This window comes from Cygnus olor, chromosome 5 (assembly GCF_009769625.2).
Source record: "Cygnus olor isolate bCygOlo1 chromosome 5, bCygOlo1.pri.v2, whole genome shotgun sequence".
In the NCBI taxonomy this organism is placed as follows: Eukaryota; Metazoa; Chordata; class Aves; order Anseriformes; family Anatidae; genus Cygnus; species Cygnus olor.
Genome location: NC_049173.1, coordinates 6,567,745 through 6,587,105, shown reverse-complemented (window position 1 = coordinate 6,587,105; position 19,361 = coordinate 6,567,745). Strand labels below are relative to the sequence as shown.

At 48.6% G+C, this 19,361-nt stretch overlaps 1 protein-coding gene across 3 annotated transcripts in view; it reads right to left on the bottom strand.

Moving 5' to 3' along the window:
- Positions 1-19,361, bottom strand: part of PRKCH (protein kinase C eta) — a 116,560-nt gene that overhangs the window by 78,249 nt on the left and 18,950 nt on the right. For all 3 annotated transcript variants that reach the window (XR_005820784.1, XM_040560568.1, XM_040560569.1), the window contains exon 2: positions 10,460-10,523. Coding sequence is in view for 2 of the 3 variants with exons in the window: in XM_040560568.1 (XP_040416502.1) it covers positions 10,460-10,523 (64 nt within the window). In the remaining variant the exon portion in view is untranslated. The remainder of the gene's footprint in view (positions 1-10,459; positions 10,524-19,361) is intronic.

The following is a 19,361-nucleotide window of genomic DNA, read 5'->3' as shown; positions in this document are numbered from 1 at the left end:
ACTGAGTTAAGCAGTTCTTCCCCCATACAGCAGCGCCGTGCCTTCCTTCCAGCACTCCCCTCCACACAGGCACTTCTCTGCTGGATCAGGTCCCAAACCTGGTTTAGCCGCGCACCCTGCAAACAGCTGGGTTGGCACGATGCGAGGCGTGAAAACAATTTGGGAGGAAAAGAAGCCAGACATCATTGTGCCTTCTGTAGGATCTGTGTCACTGACGTCCAGACTTCGGAAGCATCCTGGCAGCACAGCCCAAAGCCTTGCGTGCTGCTGGACTCAGCCCTTTGTGCCCACGCACGGGGTGGAGGGTGCCTGAACAGCTACGGTGTGCGATGGTCCTGGAGTGCTAGAGGCCACCAGCCCTTTGGGCTGTGACACTGGCACCTCTCTCTGAAGGACTGGCTTTTCTCACCTTACCCCACATTAGCAGGTGAAATACAGGACCAAAGGCAATGCAGGTAAAAGTGCGTGTAGGACCAGACGGGGGCCCCAGATTCTTCACCCATCCCTGAAGTGCTCTGGGCTGTGCAGGCTGGAGGTGAGACATCTTCCTCTGCTTTTGGCTGGTCTGCAGTACGACTGCTATCAGGGCGTGCACCACGAACATACAGGGAGGCCAGATGTTAGGCACAAATTTCAGCATTTCCTGACGTTTGAGAGTTTGATTTTGTAACTTCAGTGATATCCCTCAAATTAAAAGGTTTTTATTTTTAAGATGATTCCAAAACAAATTAAAACATCACTGAAAACAAGTTACAGCCACGGGTACTGCGGCAGCCTTCCCCTAGCTCACCAGCAGGGCTGAGGTCCCATGCACACAGCGCTGTCCTCACTCCCTGGAACAAAGTGAGGAACAGGAAAAAGGTTTGCACGCTGCTGTGCAGATCCAGCACTGGTGACAGAGGGACACACTGGCTCAACAAGTTTCACACCTTGATGGGAGAAAAGAGCTGAGATTCTGGAATAAAAACTTGGTTCCGGATTCTAGCTAGAAACAGGCATTGCTGATCACAGCTCTTCTATTGTGGCCCTTCCTTGCCCCCCCAGCTCCTCCACCATACGTGTCTTTCTTCTCCCCTACCCACCCTCTGAGCTTCTCTAAGCTCTTTTGTTCCTTACAGCTTCCGGCCACCTCCACCCATCATCTCTCCCCTGCCCAGTCTCCTTTTTCCTTCCATCTCTCCTTTATATTTCTCCGTCCTTCTACCTTCTTGCCCTCTGTCCTTCTTCCCAGGTATATTTTCCCAAAGGCAGCAGAAGGCAGATGGAGACTGCAGAGGCTCTCATCCCTCCCACCCCCTCCTCTGCCAAGCTTGAGGTCACCCTGGCAGAACGACACCAGGATCTTTTCGTTCAAAGCCGTATTTTGATCCAGCATCTCGTTCTGGAAAACAACTGAATCATTTCGGCTGAAGCATTCCAGAAAACAAACATAAAACATCTGGCACCAAACCCCATCAAACAGCATTTCAGGCTGGGAACACTCAGGAACAGCCCAAAACAGGGACGTATAAATTGTGAGCATTAGGATCTACCTCTGAAAGCACCACTTGAAGACAAGCTCTGCTCACTGCAGCTCACCTAAGGCTGAAGACCCCGTTCTGCTTGGCTGCCAGCAGCTCTCCCAGAAAGGTTGCTACCTCATCTTAGAAAGCAAATTAAAGGGTAGAGGAGACTGGAAAGGCAAGGTTTAAATAGCAAAAAAAAGTGTGGGCACATTTAGGGTTGCATGTAGGTGGCAGATGTCCCTGTACTTCTTTTTACCTTGTCTGGCACTGATCAGCTCAGCCCAGATGCTTTCTTTCCCTCCCAAAGGCTTTCTTAGGATTGTGGGGAAATTTCCCAAGGCTTTGCATTATCCCACTCCCACAGAGTGCAGGAATTGACTGCCACAACACCTACAACGAGAAGCAGCTTGATGCTGTCGGTTCTCCTCGTAACTGTGGGGCCAGCAAGCACTAACGACAGATGAACACCTTCCAGGTAAACTCAGGTAATGAAGCACTGTGGACCACTGGGACTTTGCTACCTCACAGCCTTGCACATCCTCTGATGCTGACAGTCCCAGCGGATCTGCTCACACATCGAGTCCAACGCTGCCCCAAGGTGCCAGAGGCTTCTGGACTCCTTACGGGCTGGGCTGTCAGACACGAGGAAAACCCTTGCCCGTTGTGGTACCACCTAAACGAGCAGTCTCCTCCAAAATCCAGAGCTGTCAGGCCTGGATGTTAAATGGTACGTTGCCCAGTTTAATAGTTGGTGGAGGTGGGGTTAAAACAAAACAAAACCTAACAAAAACAACAGCAGCAAACTATATAGGCTTTTTTCTGCTACAGATTTACAGGGTGACCCTATGCAAATTACTTGGGCTTTTGGTAAGCCATTCACCTATTTGATCAGTCAGGTACCTCGGGAATTGTGGCCCAGGGGAAGGCGAACACAGCCAGAAGGTGTGCTGATGTCCTGGGGCACCCCACCTTCATCCTGGTGCAGGATGTGATCCAGGTGCCCTTGTCAGCAGAGGATGATCACCAGGCAGGGAGCAGCCAGGACAGGGCTGCTGTCGTCATCCCCGGCCGCAGGATCAGGGTCCCAACCTCCAGCAGCTTCGTGCTCTGCTCCTTTCAGCCCACGTTTGCCACTCTGCTGTGCTGCAGCACAAACACGCACTCCGGCACAGCGCTGTCCTCCAAGGCCAAGCAGATAGATGCAGCTCCTCTGGGAACCACCGTCACTTCTTCCAGGAATCACGGCAAAATAAAGCAAAATAAAATCTCTGTTCCTCATTACCGCCAGGAACACTGAAATCCCAGAGCAGATTGCAAGCTTGCATATTTATATTTAGGTTTTCAGAGCCTAGACAAAACACAGCCCACTGGAAGTAAAGTTAACCCTAATATTGCTGTTTGCTCTATTTCTACAGTGGCTGGATATCTACACAGTTGGCAGACCTTGGCAAGTCATGAATTACTACAAGAATCCCTCAGCTTTAGATTTACTGCTCTGCCTATGGAGCTCAAATCAGTCATCTTCCAGGAAATAAAGGTGGTCTTGTGACTGCACAATGGGCTGGGGGCTGTCCACCTTCTGGCTCTGCATTAGAGCCCCTCCATAACATCGAGCAAAGCACTTCATTTCCCAGGGTGCAGATCTTCCAGCAGTCAAGAATAAGCAGACAGTTCTGCCCCTCTCATCGAAATCCTTCTTACCTGTGAAAACTCAGTTTTCAAAAACTGCCTTTTTTTTTTTTAAATGGATGACAGTCATATGTGAGATGTAAGAGTGCCAGGGTACAAAAAAATGAAGCCCTAAGGAAGATGCCGTCCAGCCCCTTCTGCTCCCGGCATTTCATAGCCCAAATGATGTTTCGCAGTTCACCCAAAGGCACCTCCCTGCAGAAAGCATCTCCAAGTCGTCCTTTGTGGTTGATCAGACTTTGAAATTCTCTCCTTGGATCTTCAGTGCTGCTGAAAATTTTTAACATCCTTGTGCTTAGCTCATGCAGGCTTAGTGACACTGATGGAGCCGCTCTCACTCCCGCTGGCCTGGCTGGCTTGGGCGCGCAGGCGGGCACAGTGTGACCTCCAGGGCAGCAACAGCAGATCAAGACTCTGAGATCAGCCTCTGGAATTGCCTCATACTTTTCAAACTGATCACTGCACCCCCAGCCTTGCTGGAAGGTGCTGAAGTTTGCCTACCTCCCATGCAGAGATGCAGAGCATCTGTGGATGATGCTCCCAGTCTCTATAAGGACGCAGTCTTCTCAAGGGTGCACTTTGGGGGGATTTTTCCCCCCATGGAACTCAACATTGTTCTGACCTATTCCCTTCTCAAAGAATAGAGCTGACCCAACACAGGCTGCATCTGGAAATCCCTTGCCTGAAGCATGCACATTTGTGACCAGTGTAAAGCAATCAGGCATCGGGGGAAAAAAAAAATACAGGAGTATAGAAAAACACTTCCCCTGCTGCTCTGTCCCACGTAAGACTTTGGGCTCGTCATTAAAGACCTTCTTGTTCTCAGGCTGTGCACCTAAAACAGCAAAACATATTTTTACCCTGTCCCACACTGATATTTCCTGCTCAGATCAGGAGGATCTCTGGGCAGCATCCAATACATGCCTTAAAACTGCCTGGCTCGGGCTAGTAACCCAAAACAGAAGAGTTGCCCAACTAGCCAGCAGCTGAGAACAGGACATTTTTTCATTCTTGGTTCCTAGTTTCAAATAATTATTCCCCTGACTTTAAAAAACAGGCTGAAAACAGTTATTACTGCAGGTCACTGAGGACCAGTAAACATTTTTTTTTCTCTGCCTTGTGCAAGAAGCTAATAATGCGTCTGCCACAGAGCTTTGGTGGGGCTGAGAAGCCACACTGCAGCACGCAGCGCAGACCTTTTTAGCACGAAGGCTGTACCACTTAAAACTTCAGGGCTGCAGGTCTTCGCTGGTGCCTGTCTGAGGAAATGCTATTTCTTAAGACAAAAACCATTTCACATTAGAAAAACACAATGTGTTCTAAGAAAAACAACAGCAGAAGACAAAGCCTGTGGTGCTTGAGAACAAACCATCCCAAACCCACCACGTGACAGCTGCAAGCTGAAGAAACGTTTCCTGCTTCAGAGGCAGGTTCAGGCTTCCTTGCTGCTGCAAAGCCTACCTACATTAAGTATTTAGCAAGGGGTGCTATATCTGCTCCACCACTTGGCTTTTCAAAATTCTCTTTGTTCTATTTCTTGCCCAGAACTCAAATTTTTCTTTGTCTTTCCTAATGCTGAAAGAAAGAAAAAAAACACCACCATCACTTACCTCACAACACTGAAATTAAAACTGAACCTCAAGCCAGAATTATCACTTTGAGTGGCAGTGTCAGAAAAAAAAAAAAGGCAAATTACAAGAGTTCAAAGCACTAAAATAGAAGCACTTCATTTTCTACGGAGTTTGCTTCATTCATTAATTCAGTCAAATCATTACTTTGTATTACTTTCATTAGCTTCGCTCCAAATTAAAAATAGCAAATAAGCCATAGAGGTGGCAAACCCCGGGCAGGGCAGTGTTGCAGACAAAGCAGCTGGGGGGCTCCAGTGCTGGAAGGGAGAGAGGCTCACACCGTCCTCCAGGTGCATGCCAGGGGGCTCACGGTGCCCATCCTGACCCCAAAGAGTTGTGCCACGCTGGGAAAGCACGGACCTCAGCCACACGGGGCTGGAGGCATTGATCTGCCTCCTGCCAACGCTGTCTTCATGCCAGGGTGCTTCCAGGTGCCTTCCAGGAGTGGTGGGGCTCCCAGAAGAGCCTCCTCGAGAGCCGTGGTCCTCAGGGCTGCGGCAGAGCCCGGCGGCCTTATTGCAGCACTGCTTGGTCCCACTGCTCCCCGCTCCCATCCCCAGCTCCTCAGCTGAAAACACACTTCATGCTCACAGACACAGCACGTTCACGGCAAAGGCGTCTCTAGCAGAAGCCACTTTATTTACTTTAAAAAGAGAAAGGGTCTCAGGCCTGTTAAGGAGATGAGGGGCAGAGGAGAGCGGTGCCGGCCCCCCGCACACACCGCCAGCAGGACCACGGTCGTGCCTCTGAGAGGTAAATCTCCTCCCGAGGTAAGGAGATTTCCATTCTCATTTTGCACTGGCCAGTTTGCACAGGAAATATCAGCCGAACGAGGGGGGTTAATATAATCGGATATGACTTAGCGCAGCAACAAATACGCATAGTATGGAAAATAAAGGTGGGCAGGGGTAATTTCACTAGGCCTCCCTTGCTTCCTATCGCTTTGTTCCTTTCTCCTCCTGAAAAATTACCTCTCTTTTTAACAACTGAAACAGGTGTATTTCCCTGTCTCAGAACAGCAGGTTACCACCGATGGGCAGAAGAGCCATGTTCACAGGAGTTTCCCTTTGAGGAAGCAAGAGGCTCCAAGGGAAACGTAACGCATTTAAAATTTGGGGGGGTTTCAAGTTGCTGAAGAAGCTCCTGTCTCATTGCCATCCCTGGGACACCCGCTGGGAGAAGAAAGGTCTGAGGATGAAGCAGTAACATCAGCACTAAAAGAAAACCACTAACCCAGTGCTGGACTTTAAAATAAGTAAAGGAAGGCAAACAGCCTCATCTCTGCCTCCCCTGGGGGACCCTTACCAACCAGAGCCAGGCCCAGCTGGACACGTGGAAATCCTACAAACGGGCTCCCAAACACGGCTCTGCTGCTTCTGTCCATGCCAAAACACCTCAGGAGGCAGTGACAGATGGGCATGGAGGAATTTACAAAGGACTAATCTTTTACCAACCGTGTATTTTCTATACGGCACTCATCTTCACAGCACGTGAACGTTTCTTTCAGTCACAGAAGCACCATCCTCTTCCTCCGTTCGCACAATGGATAAAGCAGAACCAAATTATATTTTTGGTCAAGAGAACTCATCAAACAGAAAACAACCGCTCCCAAAGCCAGAAAGTACAAGCTGCTAACACCACCGGGACTGTCTATTTTGGGTATGTTTTCTAGGACAGCGAAATAATTGAGTCTCGGGTGTACCTAACGTTTGGGACTTCTTTCTTCCTCCCTCCTCCCCTCTCTGTCCCTCTCTTTAGTTACTTTTTCGGTCTTTTGCTTTACTGGAATTACATAATGGTGGCTGAGGTTCAGTGAACTTGGCCATTTCTATAGACAAACAATTAGCTCTGCAAAAAAAACACCTCTGAAACGACTCACACGTTGGCCAGTCAGTGTGAAGACCAGCAACAGGCACTGACCCTCTCTCTACCTTTGCTCAGTGAGAGCTCTCGGAGGCTTTCTCAAAGTTAGATTCTCCCCACAGTTCACACTAACCCCATTACATTTTTCTCCTGTCTCCACCGTCTATTGAAAGAAGTAAGAAAGAGATGCTGTGGAAGCACATGGATGGCTCCAAAAGTGGATCTACTGACACTGGCACATCCTTCTTTCTACTTTACTTGACTTTTTTTTTTTTTTTTTGCTTCAACACCACGTCACAGTTGCTGGCTACATTTCAAAGCAGGAAACACACCAGAATTACACTATCCGTAAGTCACAAGAAAATGAACAGAAGTCCTAAAACATCACATTGCTTGAAACTCCATGTGCTACCTCGATGGAGTCTAATGCAAACTCCTAATGTAGAGATTTGGGTTTTATGTGTACATACAGAAAGACACACGCAGCCTTCAAGCGGTCTCTGCCAAGCTGGCCATAACCAGCAGTGAGGATGTGGTAGCGGCTGCCCTCTAGATAGGGGCAAACAAGCTGAAAGTCACCTTTTGGGCTTTCAAGTTGTGCGTTACTTACAGGCTGCTTTCCAAAAATTAAATTTCCAATACAACTGTGTCTCCACATTTCCAGAAAGAAAAGAAAAAGAGGAAAAAAGAAAAAAAAGAGGAAAAAAAGAGAGGAAAAAATAGAATAAAACACGATATTATGACAAATACCTCAATGGTTTTGAGAAGGAAATCCCTCCCTGACTGATGCCTCAGCTTCCCAACTTGGAAGAAGTGCAGTACAGTACCTGCACTTAGCCTTGCCCTGGATTACGTCTGTTCTTGGAAACCCTAAATATGACCACGCATGGGACTGACCAGTCAAGAAAGGCCCCAAGAGCTGTCCTTGATCTTCCTGCTCTCTAAGTCCATACATTTCCAATTACTACAGGAGAAAGAGAAGTAAACTATTTCCAACATTGCCCGTTTTCCTCTGAAAGCAGAAGCAGTACAGACATCCAAGTTCTCCATCTCTCTCCTTTGAGATCCCATTAGCAACAAAACTTAGACAATTAACACTGTTTCTAATGTCTTTTCACCCCTATTGCTGCCTAAGAGCCTCCAGCCTTCCAAGAAGAGTCAACTCCTCCCTAGCACACCTTTGTATTCTCCCTGATCTCTGATGACAAACCAGAAATCTTCCCAAATTGACTCAAAAAAGCCATTCGCACGTCCCCTACAGTCCCCTGCCAAAGCACAGTTGTAGGGAGCGTCCCTCAGAGGAGAAATGGTAAATGATCTGCCTGCATTGTATGCCACAAGGGTGCTTACCAGACCTCAGCGTCCATATGTAGATGGAAAAACACGTGTTCTATGACAGATAAAGAACTGAAAGTTGAAGCAATACTTTGTGGACAGCACAGATTTACACGGAAAGTGAGTTTCAACGGAAAACTGAACTCTGGTCTTCTCTGCCCTGCTGCGATGCCCTGCCAAGGGGCTTTTCTTCACTCTTATTCCCTAATCCTCTGAAAACAAGAGGAGCAGACTGCATCGCTGCTGTAACGAGAAGCCACTGGCTTTCACTATACACCCAATGATGCTATTTGACTTCTTGCATCAATCATAGCCTAAGAACATCAGGACACCCTACGAATCAACGACGTGCTGCTCGCCAGCGGCCTTTGCTCCCGCTAGCAGCACCACTACTTGCTGTAATGATGTACTGGGAGACAGGATGAGAAAGAGCCAGTCCCCCATCAGCTCAGGCCCAGGCCAACACCCCTGCTACTCACCTGGCCTGCTGCCTTGAGCCATGGCTGCACGAAGCAACCCCACCTCCCTAACCAACAGCCCCTCTCCCCCAACACGTGTTCCAGGTTTCCCCCAGTGCATCACATCTTGAAGAACAGCTCTCCATTGAGATGCATCTAAGGCAACGTATTAGCCTGGAGGTTCCTTCTGCTAAGCCACCGAAACAAGCCAAGGAAAGGTCCTTGCAGCACCTCTGGGCACTATTCTCTCCTTTCTCTAGCTCTGGTCACTAAACGGGAGATTACAGCATTGACTAAAGCTCCTTCAGCCTACTGAGATGCCCTTCAAAAAGCTGTTGATCCTCCTTCATGCTGTTGGTCATTTATGGACATGCAATACAGAAGCTAAAATGCAGTTGTGCACCTGTGTTACCCCAGGGACAAGGCAGAGGCACAAAGCCACCTGATATTTACTTGGAAAAGTTCAGCACAGTGATATGATACTCCCTGTCTTCTCCATCACTCCCAGACCATAAATTTCCTTAGGAGTCAAACCCAGGCTTGCTGCTCTCTCCTAACATACCTCCTACGAGCAGGATTACGCCCTGCCCACGGTCCCTAGGGGTACGAGCAGCCCCAGGCTGTGTGCAGAGATACCTGCAAAACCCTGCTGCTTCCACACCACCCAACCAGGAACGCTGCTGCAGAGCTCGCCGTCTCTCTGCAAACCCTTGCCTGGCCCTCAGGTACAGCTCAGCTGGTTACACGTTGGACTCAAACGCTTTAAAAGGCCACAGCTGCCCTGCAAAGAGCAGCACACACCTGTGGTATGCATCACCTCTAATGAGCTGAGCTCTTCGTCAGCTCCCGCGATGCAGCAGCTCCCTACCTACCACAGCAGGCTGCAGAACCAGCAGAGACACAGCTCCCCAGAAGGGTCAGAGCAAATCACAAGCTTATTTTCAAACCTGCATTTGAAAAACAAAAGGCAGGGGTTTTGACACACTTTGTCCTGGGCACCTAGCGCGACGCGTGAGCTACGTGAGCCAGCAGCCGAACAGAGCCGCCTGCAGCCCCTGCAGCAACCACTGCAGCCTGAGCCCTCCTCGCCTCCAGGACAGAGCAGCAGCAGGGTGAGCTGCCCCTGCCGCAGCCCTGGCGCGCCCTCATTGCTCCAAGCAATGTGTTCCCGTGTAGAATGAGAGAAAGCATTAGAAATCCAGCACCCCAAGACCGAAGGCAAAGGGCAGTGGAGCAGGTCTTGCCTTGATTCTTGGCTTCTGTACAGAAAACGTCCTCCAAGCAAAGTTCAAGGCTGCAGCTAAAACAAGTAACAACCGTAAAGGTCTGAGGAAAATAAGCTGTTGGGTTTTTTTTGAGCCCTGTTCCAGATTTCCTGGGTTCCTCCACCACAGCTCACATCCACACTTACACCAGAGTTCACTGCCATCTCAACAAACAGCAGGCAAATTAAAACCATCACACTATAAAAGATGGTTATGGAAAGGAGTATCTGCCCAGATACTTTTTCAGGGCAGCTTTTGCACTAGAAATTTTCCAAGTTTCCTGTGCAAAGTGAACTCTGGGAACAGAAATGCACATGAAGTAGATGGGAATCATTACGGAATAAAAGCCATCCAGATGTTTGAAACATGTTCTACATGCTCCTGATCTTACCCTTCAAGAGGCACCCAGGTGAAAAGTACAAGTGACAAAAACAATCCGTTTGAAGGACAACTTCAGATAAATAAACCAGGCTGAGCATGAATCAACTCCCTGGGCCCCAGAGCAGAGCAACAAGAGACCAGATGGACTCCAGCACGCGAGGTTAGCAGCAGCCCTTCCAAAATTGCCAGCCGCTTGGGAAGCCTTTGGTGTGCAACAACGTGCAACCTGCGTGGGCAGAGGTGTTCACTTGCACACTGCTTGGTGACCGATGGCAATAGCACACACCAAAGGTGAGCTCTTAACCGAAACAAGCCAAAAATAAGGCCCTTACCTTCTGTGAAGCTGCCGGTAAGGGTTATGACGACAAACACTTTACCTTCTGGCTCCAAATCCACCTGAAAAAGTAAAGGCAACGTTAGGAGAGTGTTCTTCAAAGACTTTTCTCAGGATTTTGCATGACAGATCCTACCAACGTATGATAACATACGAAGCTATATGTATTCTCATGCTCACCCTTAATTTTACAAGAAATTAAGCATCCATGGCTCAAATTGTTCCGCACTTCTAAGAAAAAGAAGGAATAAGTTCCTTATTTTTTAAGGAGAGACTGTTCAACACTTTCTTCTTTTTGCTAGAAGAAATAATGATTAAAATAAAATAAATTTAAAAGAGGAAATGGTTAATAGCGTTCCAGTTTGTCAGATAAGTGAAGCAGGAATAACACTAAACACACAGAATTGTCTCAAAAGATTCACTTCTATCTGTTTAGTGCATTATATGCTTATTTCTTCCCTATTATCTTATCCCACTGAAATTGTTTCAGTCTCTCAAAATACCATCTGTGCCACGGTAAACTCCCGTTTCTGATATAAATCACCTTTTGACCTTAAACCACAGAAAACAGGGAACGGTCAGTGCTGTTCCCTAAAGACTTGTCATTTAATCTAAATTAGGTAGAGATACAGACTAGCATTTTAGGGATTAGGGATTCAATCCCAGTGTCAGCCAAGTCGTCCTTGAAAGGAGGGGGTTTGTTGTTGTTTGTTTGTTTTGAGGGGGGTTAACAGCTTTTTAGTTTTCAGTTGCAATTTTAATTAAGGTCTTGTTTCTCTTTTTTGTTCACCAACTAATTTTTAGCAAAGTCCCAGCTGAGAAGCCCTGAAGTTTGTGTCAACTGTCACACAGAAACCTCACTTAAAGGGGGAAAAAAAAGCACCCCCTCCATACACCCCCAAATTGCACGGATAAAATTAGCGAAGAGGAGCTTCACACCTCGTGAGTATTGATAAGCCGCGCGGAACAGGAATTCTGAAAATAGAGCTCTCTGGAGGGATGACTAAATAGCAGCGTTTCAAACCGTTTTTGCCATTGTGCAGTCACCTTTTCCTGGTCTGCCATAAAGAAAAGCAAGCCTCCCCCATCAACAGCGCCAACTTCCCTCACGGAGGTGCATTTAACACACCTTCATGAACAACCTGATCTAGTGGGTGGCATCCCTGCCCATGGCAGGAGGATCGGAACTGGGTGATCTTTAAGGCCCCTTCCAACTCGAGACATTTTATTCTCTGATTTGTGTGCGCACTGTGGAGCAGAAAAATATTTCCTTGCCCTGCAAGAAAGGACGGGCTCCATTTTTTGTCTTAGGAACCACACGTAACCTTCCAACACTTCGTGGCAAAGTGTATGGGCTAGTCCAGGGATCTGCACTAACTTTCTAAGGGATGGACATTAAAATACAGGTAAAAAGAGAAAGTTGAGCTCTATATATCTAGTGGGAGAGCCACAGAGCAGTGCTTTCTGCCAGGACCCCCTGCCCCAGCACACCACCGCTCCTAGGGATGCTACCTGCAGCTTCCGTGCCGAGAGCCAAGAGGAGACGGTCTTCATGGGATGCAAATCACGGAAACTAGAATTGCTTGGGAAAACCTTATCATAATGCTGATTTTATGGATACCCTATTTTCCACCCTCTAAATGTATATATATATGTACACATACACACTCCTGAGCAAAAATTTGAATTAAATGTTTAGCTTTGATTCAGGATTACTTTGGGGTTTGCTGGGGCTGCCTATTGCACTGGCTCACAGCAGCTGTGTTTGAACAGCCCTCTGTCTCTATTAACGTGGAAAACACCCCCCCCAAAAAATTCAATTTTAGTGATACCATACACCATTTTTGTCTAAATTTCAGTTCGATGGGGAGACAAGCAACTTTGAAAAGAAATTATTCTCTCAAAACGCATAGTATTTATAGCATATACATACAGTCCCCCAAACTGATTTATGGAATATCAAGATTTCAGGACCTAGGGCAAAATCCTTGTTCACACAGGTTGCCAAGTCATCCTTCAGCGTGTATCGTTTTTCTACCAACCTCCATGGACAGTGATATGTTAGACTCCTGCTTTCACATTCACAAAGAGAATCTTTTCTCACTTCTTCTGAAATATATGGTCTGCAGTGCAATGAGAAGCCCTCTGTTTTGTCCTGAAAACAAGGTTTGTCAAGATACAAGCAGCCAGCCTGAGACCAGGAGATGCAACAGAAGCCTCATCCACCAGGGCACAGACAAAAGTTGGTCGCAGCTCCGTGACACACCTTGTTCTCCCTCCCTGCAAAGATCCCTCTGCCCAGGGTAGCACAGTCTCACAAAACAAAGAACAAACATTGTGCGAGTAGTGGCACGAGGTTTATAAAGCAATCTCTCTCCCCTCCAGACTCTGAGATTAAAGACCACTCAAATCCCCTACACCAACTCAGCAGCCGTGCTCATGTTGTACAACAATTCAAGAGCACTCAATTAAGAGGACGTAGCTACACTCAAGACCTCCTCATGGCACACATCGGCAGGATCTAATGAAACATTACAGCCGAAAGGCTCTAAAATGAGGAGTGAAGCCCCAACACACCAGGTGTTGCAGAAGCAGAACGTGTTTTGGCACACCAGCACCTTGCTGGATGCAGGACCGACTGAACTGTTTGACATCTTCGTCTGTTCTGACATCTTCCGACATCTTTGTTGGTGACATGGACAGTGGGATCGAGCGCACTCTCAGCACGTTTGCTGGTGACACCAAGCTGTAGGAAGGGCTGCCATCCACAGGGGCCTGGGCAGGCCTGAGAGCTGGGCCTGTGCAAACTTCATGAGGCTCAACCAGGCCAAGTGCAAGGTCCTGCACCTGGGCCAGGGCAATCCCAAACCCAAACACAGGCTGGGCAGAGAATGGACTGAGAGTAGCCCTGAGGAGAAGGGCCTGGGGGTGGTGGTGGACGAGAAGCTCGACACGAGCTGGCCAGCAACGCGTGCTTGCAGCCCAGAAAGCCACCCATGTCCTGGGCTGCATCAAAAGCGGCGCAGGCAGCAGGGCGAGGGAGTGGATTGTCCCCCTCTGCTCTGCTCTTGTCAGACCCCACCTAAGTATTGTGTTCAAGTCAGGGGCCCCCAGCACAAGAAGGATGTGGAAGTATTGGAATGAGTCCAGAGGAGGCCACAAAGATAATCAAGGGACTGGAGCACCTCTGCTGTGGGGACAGGCTGAGGGTGTTGAGTGACAGGACCAGGAGTAATGATTTTAAACCAAAAAGGGTAGGTTTAGATTAGATATTGGGAAGAAATTCTTCACTCTGAAAGTAAAGTGAGGCCCTGGCACAGGCTGCCCCGAGGAGCTGTGGCTGCCCCATCCCTGGCAGTGCCCAAGGCCAGGCTGGATGGGGCTGGGGGCAGCCTGGGCTGGGGGCAGGGGTCCCTGCCCATGGCAGGGGCTGGGATTAGATGGGCTGTGAGGTCCCTGCCAACCCAAACCATGCTGTGATTCTGTGAAACATACAGCCTGTGTTATGCAAGAGGTTAAACCAGACCATCTTAACTGTCTCCCTGGTCTGACACTGATAGCAGCAACAAGATAAGATACAGTGGAATAAAATCATTGAATTTAATACTCTCCTGATAGAAGTGTGGCTTTTGGACCCGCCCTGATTTCCTTTAAAGATGAAGTGTGACCAGCTAAGCAGCAGCCAACCGGGTATCTGAGATCAACCTGCAGCTACGTGGAAAGTGCCTGAAACAGAAAATAATCTCTGACCTAGAAAACCGAAAGCAAACTGGTGCCTTAATGCCTGACCGCAGACGAGCCTGCCCGAGATCAGACGACAGAGCAGCTCCCGACAGCAGCCCCACCTGACGGGACGTGCTTCCTCTCGATGTCCCACGGCCGTGCATCGTGGAGGGGCCTCGTGCTGGCTCCTGGCACTTGGGGCACTGGAAGCTGCAGTGCTGCTGAGAGCAGACGATGTTCACGCACCACGATGATACATCACTGAGCCGCTCGCTAAACCGAGGCCCCGGGGCCATCCTCTGCGATCCCCGCAGCACGGCTCCCGGTGCTCCCGTCCCTGCTTTACACCTTTATTAGCGCCTTCATGCTTAGCGCTGCAGCTACAGAAACAGCTCGCGCTTCAGGATAGCCCTACCGACCCAGCAAGCGACCGCGGCCACGTTTGGGCACGAGGAAATGTGCCCGCACCAATCTGAAGCCGGCCACCCACAAACGAGAAGTGTGGTACCCCACTTCTTCCCCCAAAGGAGGAACTCCTAACACAAGCCCTCGTTTAATCTCTTCAGTCAGTGAAGAGCATCTATCACTAGCATGCACTTCCCCAGCACGAGCAGATTTCTCACTACGCTCTGCATTTAATGACATTTGAGCGCTTCAGAAGGATGCAGCTGGCAAGAGCCTCGCCGTGCAGCCGCAGAAGGGACACCCCTACCCAGCAGAGCTGCACTCATGGGATCCAGCAACGCACGTACTGTGCACCCACCAAGCTTTGCTTCTCATTTCTTTCTTTTCCTCCCAGCATCAACCGTGGCTGCTTAAAGACAAAAACTGTGTTTTTAGAGAGAAGCAGGAGCCACAGTGTTATTCTTGGCAGAATTATTAAAGTCAAAAACAGGCTGTGCAGTCAGTTTGGGTCAACGGTGAAGCCAATGCTGGAGAGGCTCAGAGAAAAAATCATCAGTGTGAAAATATGACACAAAGGAGGAGCTGCGTATGAAATGTGAGATAAGCGATAAGGGAATGTGATCATCTGCATGTACTTGACAGTGATATTCAGAGAGCACTACATGATGTTAAAAGAGAGGGTGCTTCTACAGAGAAAAGCTTCCATTTGGTATAGGATGGTTTCCTTTAGGAAACAGCATACTGTCTGCAAGGTCTAGTATCAGAGCAGCACATACACCGCAGTGGGAGAAGTCCTGCTACGCTGGGAGAAGCACAAATTTTTGGCACGTGGAGCACTGAGAATGCTGCAAAGGTGCTGATCCCCAAATAACCAAACCGGTGGCGTGCAGCGCAGCGAGCAGCCCACACGGTGCAACAGCGTAAGATCGGCACGCGTAGCTGTAAACAGTAATCATGGTCCCCACTCCGGTGCTTTCATCCCCAGAGAACAACTGGAAGAAAAACATGGACTTTTTGGCTCTTTCAGAGGTAAATTGGCAAAGTTTTAGCTAACTGGGAGAGGAGTACGTGCTTATCAGTCGTGAAACCTTTAATCACCACTCTCTTCTAGTTCAAGCAAATGGAAGATGGCACGTTTCTCTGTAACTCAAACCATGGGTACGATTGACCGTTCGAGCTCACTAACCCCCTTTATATCTGTAAGAAAGCAGGAATTTGGCCAAGAGCTAAGCCTATACTTTAACTTCTGTTGAACTTTACAGGCATACCTAAGAGAAAACAAGCGCTGGAGGATTCTGGCAAGTGAGCTGGAAACGAGCAGGTACGGAGCGATGAGTTCAGCTACGGTTTCATTAAGCTCTCGTTGTGAAATGCAGCACTTTGGCAGCACGGCTCAGCACAGGACCGCCGAGGACTTTTCTCAGTAATTCAAACCACTTACACCGTGGCCCATGCCTGAACTTGCTCAGATCGCTCAGCTCCGTGCGACTTCAAAGGGAGCTGCGAGGGATCTGTTTCCCACAGGAGGGGCCCCAGTCAATCATCTTATACACACCTTCTCCCAAAAGAACTGCATTAACGTCACCCCAGACAACTAGGCAGGTGTTATTAACTCCCCCTCTCCCCTACCTGTGTTAAAACAAAAAAACAAAAGCTAGTTCAGTAGCAAACGAGCGAACAGATGCAGAGAGACCAAAACAGGACTCGTTAATCATATGCCTTCACACACATCATAAAAACTGGTCGTGCGTGATTCATCAATGGAAGAGGTTTGGAAAACAATTTCAGAAGGAGGGTAATCTCTCAGGCAACGTATCAACACCCAACTGAAGCATCCGCTGAACTCGAAGAGCAGGTATAGTCAGTCAGCCTCGCAAAGAGCCTGGCATGCCTCTCCGAAAAACCTCCCCGCGGATGGGAAGAGGCAAACGCCAAGGGTGGCTGCCTGCCTGCAAGCCTCTCTGAAATGGGGAGCTGCGTAAATGTGAGTCAGATGGACCCCCGGGATAAAAAGATATCTTCAACACTGCATCTGGCACGAACGGTAATTCCTGTAAACTTAAATTTTTTGTCCCCTCCTCACAACAGATAATCCAGGCTGGGAAGCCTGAGCTCAAGTACGCTGAAATCAATGGAGCTCTTTTTATTGTCTTTGGATCAGACACAAAAGACAAGTCGTTTACCCTGGAGCCCAGAACATCCTTTCTCCCATTGCTGCCCCGTCCTTTCTTCCCCGCAGGCACAGTTAGTCAGCATCCTAGAAGTACAACCTTCTTTCTGAGCCATGTCAGTGCTGACGTGGCTTCAAAAACAGAACAAGCCAGACACTTGCAGTGAATAAAGCAAATATAAAAGCTACCTGGGGACTTAATTAGCTTAATTAAACAAGTAGCTATATCTTTTGACTTCCTACACAATTTTTACATTTAATTAACAGAACTGCATATATAATCAGTCATTTGTAGAGGCAATTCCCAAGGCTCTGTTCAGTCGTGAAGCTGAAAGTCTGGAAGAGTCTGGGTTAGTCCAAAGCTGTTTTTTCACATGCCTCTAGTTACTTCTTTTCTTTTTTCTTGTTTAAGCTCCTACCATGTCATGCTTCTGGAATGTCAGCTCTTTCTGCGTTTTAATAACATAGCACCTCCACCTGAGCATGCTTCGGTTGGATGGGTCGAGTAGCAACTTTCTCAGCCAAATACACATCGGGATTAATCAGGCCCTCTTGGATGTTTTGAGCCTGACAGATACCTGCCCGTCAAGTGAAACACCTCCAAAAAATCCCTAGAGCTCTCTAATAGAAAGAGGATTTTACATTTCCAGACCGACAGCAGATTAAGGTACGTTTCCTAAAAACGCACCGCATGCGTTAGGATGGAAACCAGGGTGCCTAAAAAGCCTGGGGTGCCAAATGTCTTCTCACTGCCGCCAAGTGCTTAGGGCACTCGTTTCCACCCAGGTGCCAAGGGCACCCACGGGTAGTTTCTGTGTGCACAGGGGACCTTAAGTGACACCACTTGGTGCAAAGCAGTGCCCCTAGCTCCCATCCTACCCAAGCTGCGAATCTGAAGCTGTCTGACAGCAGCATCTCCCTGCTCCTACCAGGATTTACTTTTGACACCAGGTCTCTGGGGGCTGCCCGCTGCCCCTGGCAGGCAGAAACCTGGGCTTCTACACCCCTCCTGTGACTGCAACTGTCCAAGTTTCAGTGGGGAAAAGAAACTCTCCCAGTGACTGCTGCTGCCGTGTGTTGGACGCTCTGGAGGTAAACCCACAAATGGGTGGAAAGTTTGTCTCGCTCCTAACTCCTACAACCAGTTATTCCAGCTATTACTGTAATATTGTCATTCTAATTTTTTGTTCCAGGACACCTGTTTAAAATATTACTTTTGTTTTCAGTCAGGCTGCATAATTATAAGCTGAGTCCCAGCCACGAACAATCATGGATAACTAACCGCTCTTAGCTAATCCCGGACTCTTTAATCAATTTTAGCCTGGTTTCACTCGAGATTCCCCATCTCAACAGGAGATCTGCTCAGAAGAGGAAGGGCTGCAAGGCGACTTATCCCTTCCCATGAAGGCTCCTGCCAAGAAAACCTGCTTGGAGGGCTACAAATAAAATATAGACAAAAAAGGAAGTTTCAAACTTTAAGAAAAAAGTAAAGATTTTCAGAGGCATGAGCCAAAGCCTGCTCCTACCGGAGGTACACCACCTTATATTGCTTTTGAGAAGCCCTACCTCTAAAACAAGGCAATGAAGGATTTCTCATTAATTATAGTAGTTATGATCATTAATGAATGATTTATTAATGGTTGCAGATGGGTGCTTTTTATGATATTTTGGAAAAAAAAGCATTCATATAAAATTAAGAGTGAGAGACAGACAATTGGTTGAAGAACTAAATTATATTTTTGTTCTCCCTACACTTTTAAAGAAGACAACAGCTACTCTCCGGAGGGATTTCAGATATTCCTGAGTTATACGGTGGGCCGATGGAGGAATGGGGAGGGTTCAATAGTACTGAAGCTTGTCCAGGACAAAGTATTGTCCCCAACAACACCTTCTCTCTGAACAAACACCCGTTCTTTCAGAAATTTAAGTCAAACTCAAAGCAACTTGGGGAAAATAATCTGGCAAAGTCATGTATATATGACTGAATTGTGCTACAGAAGAGGTCTCTCATCCCCAATTCCCAAATAAGCGCAGGGATAGAAATCCCGGGGATGGCAGGTGGGCTGAGGAGGTGGCGCAGATGACCAGACCCTAACACGAGGGCCCCATTTGTGAGGGCCCGGCACAGACCAAGCGTGGGACAGCTCTGCACATCTACCCGCAACCAGCGGCGCAGGTGCTGAAACTCCCACCTCGAGGCCTTTGTTCTCGAGTCAGCGGGTGTTTTGTCAACCCTGCCGAAGCGGGCCTGCGGGAGGAAGGTGGTCTGCTTGCTGCTGCCAGCTCGCTCTCGGCTGCCTCGGAAGCGGGGTGCGCAGCCCAAGCACACCACAGACGATTGCCGGGGCGCAGCCAGGCGAAGGCGAGCGGCTTCCTGCCCCCCGGCACAGAGTTGTGAGGGGGGCGAGCCCGAGAGCTGCACTGCTTCCACACAGAGCCAGCGGGCGAGCACCACAAGGCCAAGGCTTCCCCGTTTTGGAGAAGCTGCGGGGAGCAGAGGGGAGCGAGGAGGCCCAAAGCCCGCTTGGAGCCAGGGGCGCAGTGGGGAGACACCGAGTCAAGGGCCACCCTGCTCCGCTTCCACACCCGGCAGGCCAGCGGC